This window comes from Callospermophilus lateralis, chromosome 10, assembly GCF_048772815.1.
Source record: "Callospermophilus lateralis isolate mCalLat2 chromosome 10, mCalLat2.hap1, whole genome shotgun sequence".
NCBI classification, from domain to species: domain Eukaryota; kingdom Metazoa; phylum Chordata; class Mammalia; order Rodentia; family Sciuridae; genus Callospermophilus; species Callospermophilus lateralis.
This window is the reverse complement of record NC_135314.1, coordinates 4,516,333-4,543,547: the sequence shown is the minus strand read 5'-3', so window position 1 is coordinate 4,543,547 and position 27,215 is coordinate 4,516,333. Positions and strand designations below refer to the sequence as shown.

General features: G+C 45.9%; 1 protein-coding gene across 1 annotated transcript in view; it reads right to left on the bottom strand.

Moving 5' to 3' along the window:
* The window catches only part of Dscam (DS cell adhesion molecule), a 678,135-nt gene that overhangs the window by 523,098 nt on the left and 127,822 nt on the right, over positions 1-27,215 (bottom strand). Inside the window, exons 4-5 of the mRNA XM_077110439.1 lie at positions 8,603-8,920; positions 701-847 (exon numbers count right to left, since the gene is read on the bottom strand). Of these exons, the coding sequence (XP_076966554.1) occupies positions 701-847; positions 8,603-8,920 (465 nt within the window). The remainder of the gene's footprint in view (positions 1-700; positions 848-8,602; positions 8,921-27,215) is intronic.

Sequence of the window (27,215 nt, the reverse complement as noted above, 5' to 3'; positions counted from 1 at the left end):
TAACCTATCCTCTCTAGCGAATCAACAGGCTGAAAACAAGAATCACGTTAGAGAGTGCACACAGACCCAACTGTGTGTCGTGCGTGTTACACAGTCTGTGCTCCTCACAGGGTTTTTCCAAAAGCAGACAACAAATTCTTCAATGTGCCAAGACCATCATCCAAGGAGATGCAAAGCTGGAAGACTGCACATCGTGCCCACAGGGGCCTTTCAGGTAAAGAGCACAGAGCAGAAATTCACCTCAATACCATTAAAAATGGAAAACCACAACCTCTCAAAGGCTGCTTCAGCTCTAAATATAAGCCTCTGCATTATTCACATAAAAATATATATTTCAGTTCTGAGACTATAGTCTTAATAGACTCTTCAAGTCTGAGATCAGAGACGCACACACCACCTAACATATTTAAAAAGACCTGAAGAGCATGGAACCACAGCTTCTATTTCCCAGATTTTAGTTTCCAAGTATAGGTCAACACGCATGTCACTGGGCATTCACGGATGCAATACCACTACTATCTACTTTTAAAACAGAAATAAAACCACAATTATCTCATAAAAGTTAGCATAATGGCTCTTCTTATAGTGCATGCAACAATTTTTACCCGCAATTCAATTCTCCAAAGACAGGAGCCTCTGTAAACCAGAATGTGCACAAAGCTACCCGACCTGCACCACGGCACACCTTAGCACAGCCTACCTGAGACAAGGGAAACGGTGTCTTTCTCCCAGGAGACGACGGTGATGTACGCCTCCACGGAGGAGGGGATAATGCACTTGAAGACCGCGACATTGCCTCTCATGGTTTTCTGGTCCTCCACACGGACCGTGTAGGGCTCCCGTAAAACTGCAAAGCAAGAGGGGACCCTCAGTGAGACACAGTCGGGGTTCCTCTCTGAGAGCAGCATCCTAATGTGCAGCCTGGCGTACATGTACCTACTGCACAGCACATTCGCTGGAAAAAATTAAGAAGCCTCCCTTTAATGTCTTCCATGCACCCCCAGCTGAGAAGCACCCACTCATTAACAATACCTCTGCACTCACAGACAAGGTGTGGCCAAAGACCTTCCCGAGCCCCTACAGCATGGTGAGGCGGGAACAGACTTCCTGAAGGAAGAGCCCTGCTCTAGAAGCTATGGTGACCAGAGACTACTCTTGGTCTTTGGCCATTAAAAAAAAAAAAAAAAGAATAAAAACTCCTAGAAAGACAACCTTATCCAGAATTCTCAAAAACTACAACAATTAATATAATTCCTCCCAAGTGAAAATGTTTCATGATGGTTGAACAGCAGTTTAGGAGACAGTTGTTACTCTTCCCCCTCATAGAGACAGATAATGATGGAGGAGACTATCCCTCTCTAGCCATAATGAGAGCATCCAAGGAAGAGCTCAGGAGGCACTTAGAATGACATTCATGCTGTCTGGGCTCACAGTTTTAATCCATAGGAGGGTTCTGCTGTTCGAGGCCCACAGAGTAGGCTTAACCACAAGGGTTTGAGTCCTTTAATTTCTCTCAGCAATGTTTTGTGATTTCCAGTATAATCTCTCACAGTTAAAATCAGATTTATCACTATTGTTTGTTCAGATCCTATTCTAAACCATATCTTAAAAAAAATTATATCTATAATTTGTGTGTGTGACTACATGTGCTGATCTTGAATACCTAAATCTTGACACGTTCACTTATTATTTCCACTGCTCTTTGCAAAAGATAGTCAAAATTCATGATTATTATCTACAAATGAAGACACATAAATTTCTTTCTTTGCAATTGGAACATATTTTGCTTTTTTTCTTGTCATATTGCTCTGGCTACAACCTCTAATATAATGCCAAGTAGATGTGCTTACAGCACATACCTTCTTATTGTCCTTAATCTTTGGAGGGAAAGCATTAATCTTTTTCTATTATGTATGATGTTACTTAGCTATTGTAGGATTTTTATAGTTGTTTTTATCAGATTGAGGAAGTTTCCTTCTATTTCTAGTGTTCTGAGAATTTTTAGCCTAAGTGGACATGAGATTTGTAAATGCTTCTCTGTACCTGTTGAAATAATCACATGATTTTTACTTTTAACATGTTAATGTGAATTACTTTTATTAATTTTTAAAAAATTTATTTATTTATTTAAATTTGTCATATATGACAGCAGAATGCATTTCAATTCGTAGTACATATATACAGCATACTTTTTCATGTCTTTGGTTGTACAAAAAGTAGAGTCACACCATTCATGTCTTCATACATGTACTTGGGGTAATGATATCCATCTCATTTTTTCAAATTTGAATTAAACTTGTATTCTAGATAAAAGCCTTACATAGTCATAATGTAGTGTTTTTTTAATATGTTATTGGATGCAATTTGATCAAGTTTTTAGAATTTCATATCCAAATTCATTAGTGATATTTGTAGTTCTTTTTTTATAATGTCTTTGTTTTGTTGATGTCAGGGTAATACTGATTATTCGAGGAAATGTTCATTTCTTCTTAAATTTTCTGAAAAAATCTCTAGAATTTTTATTATCTCTGAAATATTTAGATTTCAAATCCATTTGAACCTGATATTTCATTATAGAAAATTTTATATTTACAAATTTAATTTTTTTAAAGATATAGGGCTACTCAGTTCATCTATTTCTTATTTTTCCATATTTTAATTGAAATATTATATTATACATAATGGTAAGATTTGTTGTTACTTATTCATTCTTGTGCATAACAAAAAATTATGATTTGTCCAATATCTTTATCCAGGATTTTCCCTAACCCTCCCCTACTTCCTCTTCCTGGTTCCTTTCCTCTAGTCTACTAATTTCTGGGTTTGTTTGTTTTTTTTTAATCCTCCTCTACCTTTCTTTTCCCTTTTCCCCTCCAGCTTCCACAAGACAGAAAACATACAATCCCTGACTTCCTGAGTGTGGTTTATTTTGCTTAACATAATGTTCTCAAGTGTCATTTTCCTGCAAGTGACATAATTTCATTCTTCTTTATAGATGAATAAAACTTCATTGTGTATATATAACACTTTTTTTTAATCCATGCATTCATTTCATGGACACAAGCTGTTTCCATAGTTTGGTTATTGAAAATTGTGCTGTTTTGAACATGAGTATGAAAACTTTAATTCTTTAGAATAAATATTGAGGAGTGGGGTAGCTGGATCACATGGGGTTCCATTCATCTTTCAAGGAGCCTCCATACTGATTTCCATAGTGGTTTTTATATCAGTACCACGCAGCTGTATAACATGAAGTCAGGTATTATGAAGCTTCCCACATTGCTTTATTTGGCTTAGAATTGCTTTGGTTATTGTGGGTCTTTTTTCCTTCCAAATGAATTTTAGGAATATTTTTTGCTAATTCTGTAAAAAATGTCATTGGCATTTTGATGTGCATTGCATTTAATCTATACGTTGCTTTGGGTAATATGGCCATTTTAGCAATATTAATTCTGTCTATCCATGAACATGGGATGTCTTTCCATCTTCAGAGGTCTTCTTTAATTGCTTTCTTTAAAGTGCCATAGTTTTCATTGTAGGCATCCTTCATCTCCCTGGGTAGATTTATTCACAGGATTACTTCTTTCCTCTTTTTTTTTCTTTTCCTCTTTCAGGGATATTGTGAATGGGATTGTTTTCCTGATTTCTTTCTCAGTAGATTCTTTATGGGTGCATAGGAAAGTTATTACCTATTTCTTCTCAGTAAACTTTGGTATTTTGTGTCTTTCAAGGAATTTTTCATTTCATTGAAGTTGTTGTATTTACTGGCATATATTTTTTTCTTAATGTGTAGATATGTAGATATATCTGTATATACCTGTAGAATATACAGATATGTCGGCTCTCACATTCTTGATACTGATCATTTTTCTTGCCTTTTATTTTTCATTTTAATCTGACTACCAGAATGTAAGTTTTATCAATCCTTATCAGAGAAACAACTTTTGGTTTCACAGATTTCCTCCATTATTTCCAGTTGACAATGTATTGATTTCCAAATTAACCTATATAATTTTCATTCTAAATAAATATGCATATTTATAAAATATATATGCACATATATGTTACATTTTCTTCTTTAGTTTTAACATGGAAACTGAGGTCAACAGTTGAACACTTTCATTATCTCCAATATAGGCCTTAGAGCTACAAATCTCTTTCCAAGTATTGCTTCAATGCTACCCAAAAAATTCATTTTCCCCCCTTTGACAACCCTGGGAATTGATCCAAAATTCCTACATATTTTGTGCATATTTTTATTCTGTTTAAAACTTTTCTAATTTCCTTATGCTAATTTCCTTCTTTCTAATTTTTCTTCTACATTTTATGGACATGTGCATTTTATTTAGTATCCAAATATTTGGTGATTTCCTGAGAATTTTATTGTTAATGATTTCTAATTTAGTTCCACTTTGATTAATGAATGCATTTCATATGACTTGAAATTTTTAAAATTCATCTTAGACTTCCTTTGTTGACCAGAATATAGCATATGTTAGTAAATATCTGTATATACCAGAAGATAATGCACATTGTTCTTTATCTACATGCCAATTTGAGCCAGATGGCACACACCTGTAATTTCTGCTCCTCAAGAGTCTAAAGTTGGAGGGTCACAAGTTCAAGGCCAGTCTGGGCAATTTGGTGAGAACATATCTCACAATAAAATTTAAAATAGGGCCAGGGATGCTGTTCACTGGTAGAACCCTTGCCTAGCATGTGTGAGGCCCTGGATTCAACCCCCAGTACCATTAAAAAAAAATGTCAATTTGGTCAAGTGTCTTTAGTCTCCCTGATTATCTATTTCTACCAATTGAAAGAGGGGTGTTTAGATATCCAGTTACAGTTATGACAGATCTGTTCCTCCTTGTAGTTCTGTCAGCTTGAGTAATGTGCTTAAGTTCTGCTGTGAGGTGCATAAACACTTAGAACAGTCACAGCTTCTTAACTGATGCCCTTGTAGTCCTGTAGTACCTGGATGCACCATGCACCATGATTGACAATGCAGCTGCTCAGCTCTTCCTGTCCTGTCTCCCTGGACTGGCTGGCTTTGGTGAGCATGGTCTGCCTTTTCCCAGCCTCGACTTTCAGCCCCCTTGCTATGATCCAGATGTGGTCTGAGTGTGCCCCCCAGAGGTCCCTGTGCTGGATTTTTGGTCCCCAGTGTGACAATGTTGAGGGGAGGAGGAAACTTTATGAAGTGGGCCCAGGGGAGGTGGTAAGGTCTGGGGTGTTGCCCTCGGAATGGATTATTATGGCTCTAACAGCACCCAGTTAGCTCCACCACAGTGTGTGTGTACAAAGAGCAAGTCTTGCCTCTGAATCTGTCTTCCAGCCTCACCATGTGAAACCTGCACCTGGTCTTGTCTTTTCCATTTCTCTGCCATGTTGTACCCTGTTATGGGGGTCTCATCAGTTATTTGAATAGAGGAAGCTTCTTACTCTTGGACTTTAACCTCCAAAAACATGAGCTTAATAAACCTTTTTTAAAAATAAAGTATGCAGCCTTTTGTCATAGTAATAGAAAACAGACTAATATGCTATTTGTGTCTTTCTATTTAAAGAGTATTTCTTTTAAGCGGTGTTGAATTTAGGCTGGCAACATCTGCCTACAAATATTGGAAATTCTTAGGCTCGATTCTCTCATCTTACTTTTTGATATATATTTTCACCACTGATCTTGGTTCCATTTCCATCTTGGTCACTGGTGGCTAGGCAGTGCCTGTAGTTTGGGCAGGGGCAGCTCTGTGTCAAGCAGCCCATCTGCACCCCAGCCTTTGGTGTAGAATGACTACGAAGTGTTTGATGCTGAAACTAGGCTTGTGGGTTAATGAGACACCATGATGAGTGTCTGTCCTATTGACTGAGGTCAAAACACTGAGGAAAACTGTTGAGAGCCACAGCCGAAGGGGCCCCAGCAAACTTCCAGCTGCCAGCTGATGATTGGCTCACAGCAGCCCCAGCAAACTTCTAGCTGCCAACTGATTGGCTCCTCTGCGGTGATGCTCATTGGGCTGTTTCCCCACTCTTTCAGACAACGGAGCTGCTCATTGGGGGACTTTTTTGGCTCTGCCCACACGACCCAGCCAATCGGCCTCAAGAGCAGGAGGAGTGGGGGAGGTTGAGAGGCTTGTGGGAAGCCGGTGGTGGCAGTTGGGCTCTGAGGGTTTTCCTGAAGAGCTGTGTGGTGCGGTGTGTGTTCTAAAAATAAAGTTCGTTTCTTTTGACAAGTGGCTCCTGAATTGTGCCCAGCCAGACTGCGGCAGATAACAAGAATTGTTTGTGCTATCAAAGGGAAGGCTATGGTGTAATGGATTATTCCAGGAAAATTCCAGTTCCATTCCAGTGGGATAGTTAGAAGATGCCCCATGTGTGGGCAGAAGGTAACATGGGCATCCCTCACCTATCCTGAATGACCATTTCTCCTGCACTAGTCTGTATACACAGGGTAAAAGCAGACTTCAAGGGCTCTACAAGCAATCTACCAGGTTCCTGTGGGGCTGGGATTGCAGCTCGGTGGTAGAGCATGTCCTTAGCTTCAATCCCCAGCACCAAAAAATAAACAAATAAATACATGAAAAATAAAAGATTATTAGAATCAAATTGTGTTCATAATAGTGAGCAAAATTATGTGAGAAAGGAAATTTCACCTGGGCAATGTAACTGTCCATGTTGTAGGTTCAAACTGACATGGTGTATGTGCACCTGGCTCATGCTTCTCAGGGAGAAGAGCAATAGCACGAGTGGAGAAGGGACAGGTGGCAGAGATGCCGTCACAATGATGCAAACTCCATCCCTCCCTCCAAAACATTCAGTGCCATGCAAAAGCAACCACTTGGGTGTCAAATTTAGAAAACAGCAGTTAGAACAGGAATGAGCATTTAATGCCTTTATCTGACAGGTAACCCACATCAGAAATGAAGGATTAATAATTCAGATGTTGTGTATTTATGTTTGAAATTCCAGGTTTCTCCATGAGTGGTACTTTGTAGACTATAAATATGTTCTTATAACACATCATTGAAACGTTCATCCTGCCAAGTCAAAGGCACTCACTGTGTCTCTCTGTCAGGGTTAGAACTCCCTACAAAAATTTCATTTGCTTTACTTTAATGATTTGACATATCAAATTTTCATCTCTCTTGATTAAAGTCGATCTGCCCTTCTTTGGTGCGTTCTTGCACAGGTTTGGGAATTCGTGAGCATGTCATGGAGATCCAGACAGAGTTGGGAAAACAATGAGCCGGCACAGGGAGTCCGTCCAATGTCTCATTGCACATGTCAAAGACCCTGTGCAGGAATTCAGAACGCCCTATAGTTTGTTCATATGGTAATGTCCGCCATGAGGCCTTCCTCGCTGGCTGAAGAAATTATTACAAAGTCCCCCCAGCCACCTGATGTACGAGACAGCCATCAAACGCACATTCCTCGTTGCCCCGCGGTTAAGTCAGGACAGTCGACTCAAGGATTTCAAGGCTGGGCTTTCAAACGCTGTTTAAAGCTCTGTTTGCTAACAGGAGTCCAACTGCAAATGTGTTTTGCAAGGCTTTGGTAAATCTGTACAAGGACACAATATGTCCTGTATATAGTGCCTTTGATGTGTGTGTCTCTCAGACTGTGTTTCTGGGTTAACTTGTAGCAGTGACAACTTTAAAAAGTCACAATATGTTGTTAAAAGGAACATATTTCAACAACATGTGATACAGTCAAAAATGTTAAAATAGCACAGATTTTTTTTTCACGAGGAACGTGGGGTATTGGATTGATCCTGTCTCTACTGCAGTACACGCATGTGCTGTGTTTAAACCTCAGCTCAACTGTTTGTCTTCTTTTCTCCTCTGCACCTCCCCTAGGATGGGGTCAGGGTGGTTTGTTAGGCAGCTTCGTGTTGCTATGAGCACAACAGTGGAGAACAGTAACTTGGAAGAAGAAAAGTTTATTTGGGGCTCATGGCGTCAGAGGTTCAGTCCATGGCAAGCTGACTCCATTGCTCTGGGCCCAAGTGAGGTGGAGCATCCCGGCAGAGGGGCACAGTGGAAGGAAGCTGCTGGGCTGGTGGCGGCCAGGGACAGAATATATTCCCCAAGAGCACACCCCAGGGACCCACTTCCTCTGGCCATGCCCCACATGCCTACGGTCACCACCCAGTACTCCATTCCAGTTATTAATCCGTCTGATGGGTTAATCCACTGATGAGGTTACAATTCCCATAATCTAGTCACTTCACCCCCCGAAGGTTCCTGCATGGCTTGGAGAGCTTTCCAGGGGACAACAGTGGTCGGAGGCTAATACACAAGATGTATGCCACTGAAAGTCTGAGTCATTGTATCAATTAGCAAGAAAATAACAAGGTTGGGATGCAGTTCAGAACCTGCGAACCTGGCAATCACTCCTTGCAAATTTGAGTTCCAACACCCCTGGGCACTCTGAAGTCCAGGGAAGGAGCACTTTGAAACCACATGCAAGGTCTTTCCAATGACAGAATAAACTGAAGAAGGGACTTTCACTGGTTCTCAGTGGCAGTGGCATTTTGCCCTCTGTCCCTGTCCCCCCACTGGACCCCACCAGGCACGGAGGGGAGGAAGCCCGAGCAGCTACTCACCGGCCTTGATGTGGACATCCTGACTTCTAATTTTCCCTGAAGGATTCTCAGCTGTGCAATAGTAAGTATTATCATGGATTAAGGTGCTGAAGCTGGAAGGAGGGAAGGGGAAGATCTGGAGGGTGCCGTTGGGGTGGACGTGGCGGATCCCGGGGACGTCGTAGATCTCCTCGCCCGTCGCTAGGTACCATCTGAGAGTCACAGGAGGGATGCCTGCAGCCGGGCAGGGCACCAGCGTCCCCGACGTGCTCGCGAACACTACCTCTTGCAGAGATGCATTGACAAAGTAGAGGCTGGAGTGGGGTTCTTCACCAAACACTGCAGGAGGGAACAGAGAGGCCGTGAGCGACGCCCCTCCTGCACATGCGCGCTGCCGACCTCCCAGGGCGGTCCGAGAACCCGCCAGGAGCGCAACCAAGACTAAACAAGGCAAAAGTGCTCAAACTACTCTGGACAGAGGCTAGGGCTGGAAATAAGGAACCACTCCAGCTTCGTATTTTATATGCAAATAGATAATTTCCCCTAGACTTTATCTTTTGATAATTTACTAACTTGATTGGGGGTGCTGCATGCCCTGCTCTGTCCCCATAGCACTGACCTTGACTGCACTTCACATTAGGAATTTCGTGTGCATTATTGTCTTTCTTCCCCAGGAGGACATAACCCTCATGGAGATAGGGTGCTGACCACCTAACTACTCCATGGAGCACAGAGCCTAACTCCAGGGGGCCCTCCAGGGGGCCCTCCAGGAGGACAGGCCCAGCGAATGGGGCCTAACTCCAAGGGGCCCTCCAGGAGGACAGGCCCAGCGAATGGGGCCCCCACCAGGCACCAGGTATGTTGAGATCGCTCCCAGAATGAAATTAGCCACAATTTTTAAAAGTTAATATCAAAGGCTATATGTAAAACATTTCAAAAGCATAATTGGTTGTCAGAAAATAGTGTCCATGAACAGCGCACATTTTTGATAAGAACAATAAAGAGAACTTTGGCAAAAGGTCACCCAGTTCCAGCAGCCTACAGCTCCCATCTGGCCCGCCTGCCTGTATGCTTCCCTCTGATTACACTGTGTCAAAATGCACACACGTCACATGTGCCGTCGCTGTGGACTCTGCCTCTTTCCGCTCACATCATATCATATACACAAACCCCTGGTTCTACAAGACTTCAGTAAGTACATGTTTGTGGGGGTGCATTTTATATGATATGATTTCCAGAACTATTTTTCTGACCTTCTGATTGATGCTTTCATTCAAACTCCTACAGATAAAGCACGGCAAGCCTATGGCTACCCGTTGGGCTTTCTACTTCGTTGATCCAGTGCCCACATGGTGCTTGGCAACAAATACACACAACCATCCTAGACATGACCAAAGGAACCGGGGTGCGAGATTCCAGAAGTTAAACAGAGATTTACAGATGCGAGGAAGGCCTGCCTGTCAGACCACGAGCTCCTGCGACTTGCTGGGCACAGTGTGCACCAGGCACGCATCCCTAGGAAGGAAGGGAAGAAGAGGCAGGTGCTGGGAGTCAGCCTGACTGGTCGGAGGCCGAAGGAGGTGGGGGTACAGGTGCTCTGCCAAAGAGTAGTGGAATTCAGAGGGTTGTCACCTGACCAAGGACATGGGCCAGAAGGTGGCAGGACCATGACGCTTTCTCTCCAAGGAAGGTTCTTAAGAAATATGTTTCCTCTCTGACATGGTCAGAGGCAGCTCCTCCAGAGGGTGTGGGGACTTTTTCAGTGTGGGACCCAGGGGACAGAGCCTCCTTGAACACCAGCACATGTGTCATAAAATGTGTGTCCCCACTTGGGGCAGGTACTTAAGGGACATGGTTTGGTAAGAAGGAGAAAGTTACCATTACTTACAAGGGGACGGGCCGGATTTGGAACAGGGTACAGCTGGCTGGCTCTGTCCGCTAGTGGCAGAGCGCTAGGGAGGGCTCTGGAGGGATGCCTGCCGCCGCCGGGCAGGGCACCAGCGACCTCAGAGCTGCAAGGATCATCTCCCACAGCGAGGGAAGAGGGCATTTGTGGATGCTGAGAGAGTGGGAGAGGTGTGGACCAAGACTCGAGCAGAGGTCCTGGTGGAGAGGGGCCAGTCAGCAAGATGACGGTGCTCTTGGCTAATGCCTGTCTCCCCTGCAGGCACCAAAGGGGACACTGTGCAGCTCTCTGCAGGTCTTCAGTTTAGGGCCAAAGCCCCACCCCAGCACACCCCAGCAGCTGGAAATACCTTCCATTGAGTTTGGTACTGAAAACCAGCTCCAGCCTCAGGGATTGGTCTTATCCAAGGACCGACTGGTCAGAGGTGGGTGCAAAAGCCTGGCCTGTGGGTTAATTCAGAAGCCTCTGGAGGGCGACCCAGCAGGGACACGGGAGGACACCACTCTGCAGACCTACTCTCTGCCTGGGCTGTTGCCTGGCTTCCTTCCTGATGCACCTCCTGAGAACACAGCCCACCAGATCTGCAGGCAGATCCCCTCCAAGCACCTTCCAGGGAACTCAACACACCAACTAAGCTGTGCAGCTGTGCTAGTCACCACCTGTGGTCACGTACCTTTAATACTAAGCAAAACATTAAAATGGAGCCAACTCATACCCCATTATAAGTCCCTACCAAAACACAAGGAATAAAAAAATGAAAATAAAAAAGAAGAGAGAAAGTGTTAAATCCAGAATGTCACTGGATGTGGACAAGCTTTGTGAGAGCAGTCCTATACTGAAGAAAGTAGTGGTGAGCAAAAGCTCCCAGGCTGGGATTTTCTGGGGACCCATTGAATATGGAGGGCTAATATGGAGAGCTACCAACACATAGCTTATTTTTTTAATAAGTATTTCCATATGAAAAGCACACATTTGCATACAGTTGTGCGCTGCATAAAGGTGTTGGGGTCAATGATAGGCCACACACACCTTGGTGGTCCTATGGATTTACAACAGTGCTGGGAAGTCCCATCCCCTGGTGACACTGCAGCCAGCCTGGGATGGCGACGCAGGGCATCACGATGTTATGGTTTACGTGTATCACTATGTGAGAGCGCAGTGGCTGCATGTGTCATATAGAGCAGAAAGGTCACCATGCCAAAGGCTTGAACTGTAGCAAGTTCATCAGGATAAATAGGGGTCAATGACAAAATCCCACAGGGCACTGGGACATTTGCAGACATGCAGTTCCACTGGGGACCTGTTCTAATGTGCCTATCTGGAATTTGGTTTCCATTCAGGAAAACCAAGGTTATCCCTAACACCACCAAGGAGAGACAGAGGGCCTACTGCCCCCATGAAACAGACCTGCGCTGCCCACCCCAAGGCTCTTCTCCCCTCCTGGCAAAGGCTGGCCAGCACGTTGGTATGGTGATGGGGGAGGAGCATGAAGAGGTGTCCAGCCCACTACCCTAGTGCAGAGGGGACCCCACAAGGAGTGGCCTAGGGTGGGGATCAAGCTCACACCTCTCAGTACTGCGTCATGCTGAGCAATTAAATGGTCAAGTGACCGGTCATTTAACCATGAAGCACCAATTTTAGATCGTACTGATCCAAAAAAATAAAAAGGAATAGGAAGCAAAGAAGGCGTTTTTTGAAAGCCTAGATGGTCTTCAATGTCCATTCCACCAGTTTTGCTCGACTCCTCTATGACGTGGGGGGACAGGTACCGGGAATTGAACCCAAGGGCCCCCAACCCCTAAACCACATCCTTAGCCCTTTTTTTTCCCTTTATTTTTCTTAATTTTGAGACAGGGTTTCACTGAGTTGCTCAGGGCCTTGCTAAGTCTCTGAGGCTGGCTTTGACCTGCGATCCTCTTGCCTCAGCCTCCTGGGCCGCCGCGCTCAGTCACTCCATGACTCTGAGTGTCTGTGTACTGGGGATTAGACCCAGGGCCTCGCACATGCCAGGAAAGCATAGCCTACATCTCCGTCCCCCTTTTCTGTTTTATTTTGAGATGGGGTCTTGTCCATTGCCCAGCTGGCCTTGAACCTGCGATCCTCCTGCCTCCATCTCCTGAAAGGCTCGGATTATAGGTGTGCCCCAGCACCTGGCCAATCCAGGAAGCTGGACGAGTCACAGAGTCATTCTCTACAGACACACTGGAGAGGTGCCGCCTCTCACCTCATCGCATCAGTGACCAGGAGTCTGACCACCAGGGCCCAGGCTGACCACTGCTGAGCCCAACGCCAGGGAGCACCATGTGTGAGAAGAGGGGGAGAAACGCGCTTCATAAAAGATCAAGCCCCCCCGACAGGAGGAGGAAAGGGTGTCACCAGGTAGTGACTGCTTTGTCATGTTCTTCCCCAAATATAACTAAAGCTGTTAGCAAACTTCATAAACCAGGAGATGAAAATCATTGCTAGCTAAGACATCGGTTCAGATCAGAGCAGAGTTAACCGTTCAGCGCTGCAGTTTTCAATACAAATGAAAATGCGGATGGTAGCACTATGATTTTACATTTGAGCTTTCTAAGAAACTGACATTACCCCAAACACATTGTTAGGAATGAGGTGACTGTCATTCTTCAAGGCTAATTAATTCCACCCAGATTCTTTTTTTTTTCCCCCTACATTACTCTTCTGTCAACTCGATTGTGGGTAATTTGAACTAAATAAAATTTGGTCATGTTTGAATTTATCCTCCTCTATGCTAAAAGTAGCCTTGTTAAGAGAAGCCAAGTCTTTGAAAATGTGAATGTACGTATAAGAGAGATTATTCAATTAAATGTACAGCGTGTTATTGAAAAGCACATTCCAGGGGCCAGCTTGGGAAATCATTTAAATGACTGCAGGAAAAGTGATAAATAATTATTTAGTCCTAGTAAAGAGATAAGTGATCTCTGGGGATTCCTGTCACTTCTCCTGACATTTTTTTTAAGGCGTTGTACATTCATCTTTCAACTTCAACCACTAGGTTTAATAATGTAACATCAACTCATTTTGTAAGACACCCATCCTGTACCACCGGCGGGAGAAAACCTAAGTCACACCCCAAAGCTCTCGTTTCCTGTCTCCAGGCCCATCCTCTGCCTGAGTACCAGGACTCTGTACCCATGGTGACTCTGCTCCTCCGGGGGCAGCCACAGACACTGGGTCGTGTGGCTGTGCCAAGGTCCCGGGAAGAGCCAGGGCTTAATAATGGAAAGCTCAGCCGAGCCCCCAAGCCCCCAGCATGTTGAGAAGTCCAGGGGTCAAAGTCCTGGGCATCGCCTGGAGGGAGCTGGGGAAGGGGCTGTGAAGAACGTCCTTCCACTGTGGACGCTTTGATGTTTTCCAGGTTATGATGGCCGGCACAACCAAGGCTCCAGCGGCAAACACGGAGAACATTCCACAACAAAGAGATGTCTGTACTTCAGCTCTCCTTAAAGTCAGCCCGGCAGAGGAGAGACAGGCGGAACGCATACAGTAGGCAGCAACAGCATGGTTCTCTCAGGGAGCACTCAGTGTGCACCTCGTACACACCAGGCCTCCAGTGAGGCTCTGGCACAGCAGGCTTGGAGGGTCCGGGTGCTGCTGTCCAGGGATGGTCATCTGGAGGGTGTGGCCATCTGGCAGAGAGAGAGAGAGAGAGAGAGAGAGAGAGAGAGAGAAAGAATGGGGAGAGAGAGAGAGAGAGGGAGAGGGAGAGAAAGAGGGGGGGAGAGAAAGAGAAAGGGGGGGAAGGGGGAGAGAGAGAGAGAGAGAGAGCACAGAAAGCCAGTCTAAGGGAGGTGGGGAACACTTCTGGGGCGGGGGAGGCAAAGGCATGGTCCGCACTCTGAGTTGCCACAGTCAGGAGAGAAATGAGAAGGAGCCGTCAACTGCAGCTTCAGCCCACATCTGAAAGTGACGGACAGTTCCGGGCAGGGAGCTTTGGGTCTTTATACTCATTTCTCCTGAAAACACTTATCTGGCATCTACAGAGTACCTGGCACTGTGCCAAGACCCAGAGCACACTGATTATCCAGGGCCAGAGAGCCACTGATATCTGGGGCTGGCATTTCAGGTGCCACAGTAGGAAGCCCAGATTACAGGGGATGTCAGATACCCAGCCAGGAAGCACATGATGCATGCTTCAGGACTCAGGAGGTTTTATTCCTAAACACCAAAGAAATGAAAACGTGTCCACACAAAAACCTGTGTACTGGTTTTAAATCAGCATTATTAATAATAGCTAAGCATGGACCCCATCCATGTGTCCATCAACTGCTGAACAAACAAAATGCAGTCCGTCCATGCACTGGAATATTAGTCAGCAGCGAAAAGGAATGAGGTGCTGACACATGCTTCAATGACCCTTGGTGACATCACACTGAGTACAAACCAAGGCACAAAAGACCACACACTACCTGACCACAGTCACACAAAGTGTCCAGAGGAGGGAAGCACACAGAATGTACTGAAAGTACATTAGTGGCTTAACGGACTGGACTAGGAGCAAGAGGGTGACAGCTTGAGGTGCTAAAGATGTTCTAAAATGGACAGCAGTGAAGGTGGCACAGATCTGTGGACAAACGGAAAACCACTGAGGGTTACACTGAGCCGGGTTCCTTTATGACAGCAGACTGTAGCTCAATAAAACTGTTTGGGGAAGTCACTGAAAGTTTTGACATGGACCTATCATTTGCCAGATCAGTTTTTCAGGGGAGAAGCCTGCAGGCAGGAGGTCGGACTGGGCAGCTGTGTTGTGCAGGAGAGAGAACGGCCTGACCATGTGGACATGTCCCATGGCCCCAGCAAGATCTGTGGGCAGGAACGTAAGGGAGGGGAGAGTGGAGGGGCCTTCAGTCAGCTTTTTCCTGCTGTGACGAAGGACCCGACCTGCACAGTTATAGAGGAGGAAGAGTTTATTTGAGGGCTCATGGTCTTAGTCCATAGAAAGCTGGTTCCACTCCTGTGGGCTTGAGGTGAGGCAGGACATCATGGAGGGAGAGGATGGCAGAGGGAAGCGGCTCACACCATGGTCAGAAACCCGGGAGCCTCCCACTTCCCGGATACAAATATATGCCCGAAGCCACGCCCCAATGCCCACCCCCTCCAGCCACACCCCACCACCTCAGGGACCACTCGTTAATTCCTATCAGGGGATTGATTCACCATAAGGAATCTTGCAACCCAGTCATCTCTCCTCTGAACCTCCTTGCACTGTCTCACACGTGAGCTTTTGGTGGTCACCTCACATCCAAACCCTAACATTCCGCCCCTGGCCCCCCAAAGCTCACAACCATCTCCACATGCAAAATACAGTTCTTCCATTTCAAGAGTCCGCACAGTCACCAGTTCCAAGACTGCTCTGAGCTCAAGTCCTCAGTCTTCTCCGAGGCTCGAGGCCATCTCACTTTGTGAGCTCCCGCAAGAGCCCAAGCAATTTACAAGTATCCCATATATAATGGTGCAGGGTCATCGTTTCCACTCACAAACTCAGGGGCACAGAGAGAAGGGGTAGGACCAAAGCAAGGCGGAATCCACCTGGGCACACTAGTCCTGCCGCTCCAGGTCCAGAATCTTGGGTACGTGACATCTTAACGTCCTCTCCAAAGGGCATGTGTAGCTCCACCGCTGCGGCCCTGTGGGTTGCAGCCCAAGGGGTCCTTCCATTGGCTTCTCTCTGCTTCTTGATCACCACCACGTGAGCTGCTTCCCTCCGCCACACACTGCGCCGTGATGTCCAGCCTCAGGTTGAGTTCTGAGAATTAAAGCTGGTCCTCTGTGGACTAAGACTCTGAAACCTCAAATAAACCGTTCTCCTCTACAACTGCCCTGGTCTGTCCTTTAGCCACAGCAGCGAAAAAGCTGACCAAAGCACCGGGACTCCCCCCACTGCATAGTCACGCTCAGTTTTCACTTAGCCATGCTGGGCCCGGACCCCAGGGCTTCGTGCATGCTAGGCCAGCGGTCAGCCACTGAGCCTGGCTGCTGCCTCGTGGTTACACATGAACCAGGAGGAACACCAGGCAGACTGTATGAGAAGAGGAAACCCAACCTCAGTCCTGCTGAGGTTAAGGGGCACCACCCTCGGGCTACCAGTCAGGAGTCCAGGACTCCAAAATCATATACGTATGCAGGAAAACTGATGCCCATCGTCAGATGAAATAGTCCAAGAAAAGGGTGAGGAACAGGGGTCAAGATCCATAGATGGATCCTAGGGAATATTTATAAGGTGGGGAAAGGACATTTGATGAAGGACTTGTACCTGAAATACGAAGAACTCCTGCACCTCAGCTGAAGGTGGCCCACGTCCAATACAAACAGCCACTTGACAAAGGCCCGGCATCAACAGCCACCGAAGGCCTGAAAAGGTGCCCCAGCTGTTAGTCAAAGTAAAAGCATAAACTGGTGCCATCTGTTCCCTGCAGAACAACCAGCATGGAGGCAGGAACACTCCTCGCAGCTCATGGATGTGGGCAGCAAGACCCCGAGCTACAGGCAGGTGGGTAAACTGACGAAATCCTGTGGGCACCGCGTGTCAGTGTTGTCTGAAGCTGAACACATGACTTGTGGCTCCACAGTCCAGCTCCTGAGCACATCTGAACAGAAACCCAAGCCTGTGTCTAAGGAAAACATAGTAGACCACCTGTCCCAGGAACTACTTGTGAGTCACAAGCTCAAAGCTACCTGGATATTGATCAATAGTAACATTGATAAATAGTATCATGTTCGTACATCAAAATGCTATTCAAGAGTAAAAATTAACTACAATTACACACAAAATGTTATCAGTCATACACAGTGATGTTCATTTATTAGTTTGCTCTACTGGGGATGGACCCAGGGCCTCCTGCAAGCCAGGCAGCAAAGCCCTCGACCCCTGAGCCACATCCCCAGCCTCTCATACCATAAGGCTGAAGGACAGTAAACAGGCACAGAGTGCACACTGTGTTCTTGTTTTTATCAAACTTTAAAGTAGGAAAAGCTAATCTATGATGTTACGAGTCAGACTAAGAGCTACCGTGGGGGCGGGGCCAGTGGAGCCAATAGAAAGGGCATGAGTGACATCCAAGTGGCTGTCCTTTAACCTGCCCTGGGTGTGGGGCACCCGGAGCTGTGAACTGTGACATGCACACAGTGACTCGCATGCATTTTATACCTCATATGTAAGTCAAAAGTTGAAAGAAACAGGAAAAGAAAACTCCGTCAAGGAGATGAGGAAGAAATGGAGAGAGTGACCCAAACCCCTGGCAGGAGGGTGTCTTTTAACTAAAAGGCAGCACTTTGGGGAATTCACCAATGGTGTCCACTGTGGATGTTACTTCCAAGGAGTCAGGAGGTATGAGAACTAACACAGGCTATTGGACAGGCTATGGGGTTTATGAGTTTGGGGTAGATCCATTTTGAATGGAAATGATGTTTGGGTCCAAAACGCTTGTATTGGTTTTATGAGAATCTGTGAATGGAGAATGAACTGCTCTGGGAAGGTCCTCCAACATGAAGGGGACGACGACTTAGCCTTAGGTAAATAAGTCAAGAACGCATGATCTTTAGCTGATTTGGAGACTCCAAGATCTTTTTATATTTGAGTAAAGGCTTAGAAATTCCATGTCGTGTGGATCAGACCCCTGATCTGATAAATGAGGGTCTCACAATGACTTGGACATCTCCCAGGGCTTTGTGAAATAATTCCAAGTCAGGCTTCAAGTCCTGTCATGTCAATTGTGCCTTGAACTTGAAGACTACTCTTCAGTCGCTGCATCTCGTCCCCAGCACTAAAGCCCCCGCGCAGCTATCCTCGGGGAATAAGGACTGGATCGACCTTCATAATGACGTGGGACTCAGAAAAGTGGAGCCCGTCTGCGTCCACGGTCAAACAGCCACCAGGACCGCAGAACGTCAGGAACTGGACGCACCCTCCAGCCTTCAGCAGCCGGACGTCCAGGCGGTGCCCTTCAGGGACCTGTGAACTAGGGAAGGCCCAGAGCCCCTGCTTACCTCTGGGAGGATCCAAAGATCCCTCCAAAAGGGAGGACTGGGCGAAGCTGAGGGGTGTGTGAGGAAGGAGGCCAAAGGACTCTGTGCGGAGGCTGCAGGGAGGAGGCTGCAGGGAGGAGGCTGCAAGGAGGAGACTGCAGGGAGGAGGTTGCAGGGAGCGGGTGGCGAGCTGGGGAGCCTCCCTTCAGCGTCTCCATCGTGACCTAGTGTTTGCACGTTTGTAAGGAAACTACCAATGTTGGGTCAGGAACAGCAGAAAGGGGCAGGAAATCCCTGAAGCTCGTGCGGGGGAGGGAGAGCTCAAGGCCCAACAGCCCGAGTGGACAGAAGTCTGAAAGAACATCAGAGCACAACAGGCTGCAGGCCTGAGGATTGTAATGGAGGTCAGAGTGACCCTGCAGGGGACAAAACCAATCCCAAGCAACCAAAAGGCACAAAAAACAAATGCCAATATTAGTGGAAAGCAATAAAATCTAACAATAATACAGAATTTTACAATGTCTCGTATGTGATACAAAACTAGACACAAGCAGGAAATGGCCTATTGTCGGGAATAAAACCAATCCATGTCGACAGAGCCGGGAATGAGAGCTGGTAGGATCTGCAGGCACAGACGTTAACGGAGCTGTGCAAATACCTCCTCACTGGGTTCAAGAGAGGAGAGAAAAGCAGGCAGACGGGGAGAAGATAAAAATAGCCAAGTGGAGCCTTAAGAGGTTGAAAATGCAATGTATGGAACGAAAGTCAGACAGTGGTCTCAAGAGCTCCCCCGACTGTGGGGGAAGTGTCCACGGACCAGGGGACAGCAGTATCTGCACCACAGACACTGCCCACGTCGGAGACAAAGGGAAAGGGCTAGAGGACCTCACACAGGCCAGCAAGACCCGGGATCCGCACTGGCCCAGAGTAACTGGAGTCTGCAAAGATGAGGCAAAGGAAAACACAGACCAAGCCCAGTCCAAAATGTCCAAGACCTCATGAAAAGAATAACCCAAACATCCAAAAAACACCAAGCAGAAGAAGCCCAGGGAAAACCACGTCATGATTAAATTGGCCCAAACCAGAGATGAAGAAGAACTCTCCAAGGCTTCAGATTGTGGAAAGAACACGTTGCATACAGAGAAGCAAAGAAAGGACTTCCGCAGACTCCCCATGAGAAGGAACGGGCCCGGAGAAAACGAAGAGTCAAAGCATCATTTTTAAAATAGGAAAAATATAAATGAAACACAGAAGTCAAGAAGCTTCCAACCTGATAGTCTGTGTGCAGAAAAAGGGTGTTTTTTAAACAAATGAAGGCGAAATAATGAGTTTTCAGACATTTAAAGCTAAGAGAATCCACTAGCCGTAGATCAACAATACAAGAAACGTTAAAAGCAAAAAAATGTGAAGTGTTAAAGGGAAATGTTTCAGGCAGAGGGAAAATGACACCAGATGGAAATTTATGACTTTACAAAAAAATGATGTTGAAAAATGGAGACTATGTGGGTAAATAAGAAACGTATTTTCTCATTTTAAAGAAATCATCAAAAGGAAAATTGCCATTGACAGCAATAATAATAATAATGTACTGTGAGGTTTCACAACGTATAATAGAGATGAAATGCAGGATGGTAGTGGCACAGGGAGGAGTCAGGAGGAAGATAAAAATCTACTCTGTGTCTTCCCCTATAAGGTGTGTGGTATAATATTATTTGAAAGTAGGCTTTGTCACTTTAAAATGTGTACTGTTTGTAAACCAGGCACAGTGGCACAGGCCTGTCATCCCAGCTACGTGGGACACTTGGACAGGAGGACTGCAAGTTTCGGCCAGTCTCAGCAAATTAGAGAGCAAATTAGTGAGCCCCTGTATCAAAATTAACAATAGAAAGATCTGGGGATTGGGGCCTACTTTTTCTTCTATAGGCCCAGGATCTCTGTTCTAAGGCCTAAGTATTTGATCCACTTTGAGTTGATTTTTGTGCAGGGTGAGAGACAGAGGTTTAATTTCACTTTGTTACATTTGGATTCTAATTTTCCCAGCAGCACTTGTTGAAGAGGCTATCTTGTCTCCAGTGAATGCTTTTGACGCCTTGTTCTAGAATGAGATACTGTGTCTGTGTGGGTTTGTCTCTGCGTCTTCTATTCTGTACCATTGGTCTCTGCATCCATTTTGGTGCCAAAACAATGCTGCTTTTGTTACTGTAGCTCTGTAGTATAGTTTAAGGTCTGGTATTTTGTGATGCCACCTGCTTCACTCTTCTTGCTGAGGATGGCTTTGACCATTCTGGGTCTCTTATTTTTCCAAATAAATTTTGTGATTGATTCTTTTTTATTTCTAAGAAAAACGTAATTGGGATTTTGATTGGAATTTCATGGAATCTGTATAATGCGTTTGGTGATTTTGACAACATTAATCCTGCCTATTTTGAGGAGCACGTAGGTCCCAGCTGTGCACAGGGCAGGAGGAATGAGGTCACATCATCCCATACGCAGTGCCCTCTTCTAGATGGTGGCAGAGTGGGGTGTGAACACCATGTAGCTTGAAGATGGCCAGGAGGAAGGGATGCAGGAGCTGAGCATGTAGCTCAGTGGCAAAGCAACCCTAGGTTCAATCCCCAGTATAAAAGACAGAGAGTGGGGTGTGGTGAAGGAGAAAATTTTAACTCTAGAGCAACCACATTAAAAAAAAAAGCCAAGCAAAAATAAAACTCAGATGTTAGGTGTTTACCATTCCCCCAAAAGGAGGAAATAAAGAAAAGAGAACAAACAGATCAACTAGGGAGCAATTAACAAGACGGTGCTTTAAATCTAATAAATGAATTATCACATTAAATATAAATGGCCTAAACCCTCCAATAAAATGCAAAAAATGTCAGACTAGATGGAAAATCAATATCTAGCTATATACTATCCATTAAACAACCATTATACTTACAAAGAAACCAGTAGATTAAAAACTAAAAGGTTAAGGAAATGTACCATGTTAGTAGTACTCAAAATAAAGCTGGAGTTATTAGATTAATATGAAAGTAGATTTCCAAATAAGGAATATTACTAGGGCTGGATGGTTATTCTTAGGGACAAGGTGTTGTCATGAAAACAGCATAGCATCCTCAACATCTGCATAGCCACTAAAAGAGCTTCAATCTACAGGAAGCCACTCTGCTAGAATTTAAGTGAGAAACGTGAGACCCAGAAGAACTGAGAGTTGCATCTCCATTTTTAGTGCTAACAACCCTGAGAGTGTGACATCAACAGTTTTGTTAAGATTGAGGCTGCCTTCTGGCAATGTTTAATGCAATAAACAAAACCCTGGTCTCCTCTGGGTGGCCCTTCCCAGCCCAGGCCTCTGGTGCAGACACTCAAGCTGTCTTGCAGTACTTCTCCCACTGTTTCAGTCAGGGTTTTTTGCTGCTGTGACCTGACAAGGAACAATTTTAGGGGAGGAAAAGTTTATTTGAGGGCTCATGGTTTTGGAGGTCTCAGTCCATGGACAGCAAGCTCCATTCCCTGGGCTCGAGGTGAAGCAGAACATCATGGTGGAAGAGTGTAGTGGAGGGGAGCAGCTCCCGTGGTGATCAGGAAGCAGAGAGAGAGACTTTACTTGCCAGATACAAATATACACCCCAAATCCATGCCCCAAATGCCCACCTGCTCCAGCCACACCCACCTGCCCTCAGTTACCACTAAGTCAGTCCCCACCAGGGATTAATTCACTAATGGGATTAAGACTCTCACAACCCACTAGTTTCTCCCCTGAACATTCTGGCATCATCTCACATGTGAGCTTCTGGGGGACCCCTCACATCCAAATGATAACGCCCCTTTTTCTGTTTCTCTCCTATTCCTTGCTTATTCCCAGGTTAGAGTTGGATTCCTTGGCACTTACTCTGGCCTTCTATCTCCCCTCGGCTCCTGCATCCCTTCCTCCTGGCCACCTTCAGGCTACTTGGTGTTCACACCCCACTCTGCCACCACCTACAAGAGGCACTGCGTATGGGATGACATGACCTCATTCCTCCTGCCCCATGCATGGCGGGGACCGCACAAGAGCCCCCGGTTCCACTGAATAAATAATGAGATGCTTAAAAGAAAACCATGTTTTCACACTCTGTAGACCACAGAGATTCCTTCTAGAGAATGATGGTCTGCACTTACCATCTTCACTGTGTGGTCAACCTTGTTTCCCAGATTGTATACTTTGTCTTCATTATCTGACGTTCTGTCTTCCAGGGATCTAGTCTGTTGGTGATGCTCTCTCTTGAGCTTTTTATTTGGTTTATTGTTTCCTTCAAGGACTTCAGATTGGTTTTGTTTCAGAATCTCTACCTCTTTCTTGAAGTAATCTTTTGCTACCTGTATTTGCTCTCTTATCTCTTTGTTGGAGTGATCAGTTTTTGTCTGTATTTGCTCATCTAGGTTATTCTTTAATTCACAGATAATTTTAGTCATGAGCCTTCTGGACTCCTCCTCTGACATTTTACCAACTGCGCTGTCCACGGGTTCTGTAATTATAGTGTCCTGGTTTGTTTGGGCAATTTCCTCCCTTGTTTTTTCATGTTGTCTGACATGCCTTCCTTTCTTGCAGTATCACAGTTTCTGCCCTATAATCTTGTAGTGTCTGTGCAGATTATCTTGTCTCTCACCTGAGTGTTGGGCTTCCAGACCCTGCCAGGGGCCCAGGATGGATGCTACTGCAACTGTAGGTGGTGGTGGCACCTGGAGATACCAGTGGAAGTGCCCCAAGAAGGAAGCCACATCTTTCAGAGATGGGGCTGAAAGGGTGGGCTCTGGGATGCCTGCTCCAGGATGCAACTGCTCCTAGGCCCTGTCTGTTGTCTCTAGATAGAGGCCACTGCATGGGGAAAGCTGTAGGGATGGCTGCAGTGTCTCCAGATGGAAGTGGGTCAGACCTGGGCTCTGAGGTGGTGGTGGTAGGGCAGATCCAGGCCTTCACGGGGCCCGGGCTCGCATGCAGGTGGTCAGAGGGGCCTGAGCTCTGGGGAGTCTGCTGATGGCAGGATGAACCCAAGCCTACCCTGGGACCAGGCTCCCACTCAAGTCAGCAAGGCAGATCCAGGCCAGACCTGAGCTGTGGCGGGGGTCTGCGGTGGGCAGAGGTGGTCCTGGGTTGGACCCAGGCTCCGACCGGGATCTGCCGGTGGCGGGATAAACCCAGGCCTGCCCTCTGGTCTGCACTTCTTAATCAACATTGATTATAATCTGAATTCCATTATACAGATGTGAAGGGCCAAAAGGGTGAGGGGTTGAGAAAAAGAAAATCTGAGACATAAAAACACATTTCTGAGATCTTAGCTACTTTGTGCAAGAAATGTTCTTTTTATCTAATATTTTTACTGATTTTACAAGAAAAAAAGAAGCTCCATTTTTGCTATAAAATCTCTATGCTAGAGAGTTTACAAATCTCTAGAGAAAAGAAGAATATTTTAATGCTTTACCCAGGAAATAGCTAAATATTGTTTGCCATATCCTTCCAGAGAATGGCTTCCACATGTGTATGGGAAACTCATTTTAGAGATAAAGTCTCTGTCCCTTCGGCTGGATGAAAGTCACTGTCATTAACTCGCCTGGGTACCAGTGCACGTTTTCAGAGAAAAGCACAGACCCTATCGTGGAAATCATGCATGGAGCTCACTACAGTCCCGCGTTTACGTTTTGAAGCTCACAGTCCCGGAAATGCACACCAGCGCTGCAGAACCACAGGCAGCAGCAGCCACAGTGGGGGTCGAGATGGCCCGCTGCGAGGCACATGAGCAAACCCACACGGTGCTGATGACCCTGCTGTGGTGAGGACGGGCCTGAGGTGCCCCTGAGGCCCTGTGCTGGAGCCTGCGGTGATGTGGAGGGGCCTGGCCCTTCCCCACTCTCTGGCTTCCTGTCCCAACCACATGATTGCTCCCTCTCACTCTCATTTCCACCAGGAGGCCAAGACACAGCCAGGAGAGCCCCCAACAGAGCCAGCACCACGCTGTCTGAATGTCCGGCCTCCAAAACTGAGTTAAATAGGCCTTTTTTCTTCATACCCAGCCTCAGGTATTTTGACATAACAATGAAAACAGGATAATAGTGTTTTCTCGGGATTTGGAAGCATAAATATTTGGGGGAAAAAACAGCACAAGCTAATGAACAAAGTAGGATGAGTGCCAATTCACGTAAGGAATTATAAATGAAGAAAGTCAGCAGAAATAAGAGTGGGAAATACAGCTTGTATCATAATAATGTTCCAGAATCGCTTTCTGGAGATGAACGGGCAATAGCAGGCAGAGGCAAAGTCTTTGACAAAGGAATGTCCCCAAACGTGGTAATATGAAATAGCAAGAGGAAAAATAGCAAAACAAAAATAAACTAAGACTATCAAAGCAAGAGGGAGGGTGAAACAAATAGAAGCCAACTGAATTGCCTGTCCCATGATTAAAGAACAGAAGGAATTACAACCAGAGACTGTAATGGAACCTCAAATAAAAATGTAAAATCCAAGTCCCGTAATTACACCTCAACTCAGCGAAAGCCCTCAAGTGCAATGATGAAAAGACTCACGTGCGTCTTAATGAATTTCACTGATAGTGGCGAGCATCGTTTTCTTTTGCTACAACTCCACTATGATCAGGGCTCTACATTTTCCATTTTCTTCTGGCCTAAGGGCTTATAGAAATCTAATTTTTAAGGTAATTTCTTTTTTCAGGTAACACACAGATTTGACTTTGTGTTTTAAAAAAAAATGAATGGCCATTTTCATAATTGCAAATATGCCCTAAGTCTTAAGTGAAAACAATTTTTAATTAGACTCTTGCAGAATGGAGGGTAGTCTAACCCGACTCCTCCAACCCAGCAGCCTTTCCAGGGCATGGTCTGAAGTAGGGCCCGTTCCTTGGCTTCCTCTTGCATAACTTCCTTTAGTCCCTGCTAAAGTGGGAACCAACCACAAGCATCTCCTGGCTGCCATGAACTACCTTTCTTCCTCTTGGTCCTGAGAAGTGTGAGAAAATTACCTCTCTGTCATTTTCATGATATTTCAATGTCAGGATGGGGGAGCAGTGTCAAAGTGTGGATGCCCAGCTGCCTGCTCTCACTGGTCACACCTGCCGTCTTCAGCTCTGGGCTCTGGCATCAGACACTCCTGTCTTCCTGGGAGCACTGGGGAGCACTGCAGAGACTCATCTGGCTTCATCTTGGCTGCACTGCCCACCACCTGGTCCGTGCCTGCACTTCTGCCCTGTCTCTTGGAGACAGCTCAGCTACGTGACTTCATACACTGCAGCCACATCTGTGCCTTGGGTACAGCCAAAGGGGACACTGTCTCCCTTGCCCAGCACTGGGCACACTAACAATGCAATAAACACTTGAGTGTAACTGGCGTCAGGCCTCTGTTGAGCGGAAAGGATATTTCTTTGGGGAGAAAAGGTACCTATATTCTTGGAGCCTCTGTAGTTGAAACCTGCTGTCAGCTTGTGGTCTAGGGGGCAACGAGGCCAAAGATCTGCCCCTTCACCCTGCTGGGCTTGGTTGTGCCCATTTACAGAGAGAAGCCTGGGGTATTCCCAATGTACCAGCAAGTACATGAAGACAGTTTTGGATAATAAAAAGTCAAAAAAACTGCCGCTCATGTACCTTTATCCAAAAAGCCACCAGAAGATCAGTAAAAAGCCAGCAAACCAAGAAAACATGCATGGTATCTAGAAATACACTCCAACACAGACAGAAAAAGAATTCCAAAGTGACTGTGAAAGATATCAGGACGGCGACTGTACAGTAGAGACCGCACCAGCCGGGAACAGAAAGAAGCCCCGAGAGACACTTCCGAGGAGAAACCAATGATGGAAGTGTCTGGTGTGTCTGAACACAGGAAGAGGAGTGTGCACTTCTGTTGGAGAATTTGGGGGTGAATTAGTAATGCGTGTAGCAAAAACTAGGTAAACAAAGAGGCAAGTGATTATTAATCCTAGGGAAACACGAAGCTCTAACAGGGAAAAGCACTCAGAATGCTCTTCGTGGCTCGACTATAGCTAATGTTTACACTCATAATAATGTAAACCCTAAATATTGACTTAACCCCAGAGGGTAGTATCATTATATGGGGGAAAAATCAAAGATACAGATCAGGCATGGTGGCACACACCTGTATTTCCAGTGACTCGGGAGGCTGAGGCAGGAGGATTGTAATTTTGAGGCTAGTCTGGGCAACTTATTTATCTCTAAATAAAAAGAGAAGAGGTAGTATGCAGCTCCGTGGTAGAGCATCCCTGGGTTCAATCCTCGGACACGTAAATAAAGTAGACAGCAGGAGAGGGATCATACGCTAAAAGTAAATGAAAGCCATATCTGAACCCGAAAGGTCCTTTCAATGCCAGTGGGTCACTTAGGAAGGTCAATCTGAACACTAGAGAACAGGACTTAGAGGAAGAGAGAGAAAGGAAAGCCGGGTGTTCAGGGGAATCGCTTCTGCAAGCTCCTGTCCATCCCCACGCTCACAGGCCGGCCTCGTCACCCTCGCAGGCCACCACATCTTCCGCCTGTAAGGACCACAGTGTATCTGATTCTCACGCTACCCCGAGGGACCCCCTAACATGCCACAGGCTCCGGGCCACGGAGGCAGGATGCAGAAATCCCACCTATGGAGGCTTATTTGGGAGTCTCTAGCACTCAAGATTTAAAAACAATAAAAACCTACCAGTTGGAACCCTGCTGAGTCGTCTTGCTAATTTCCCTGTCCACTTGGCTACG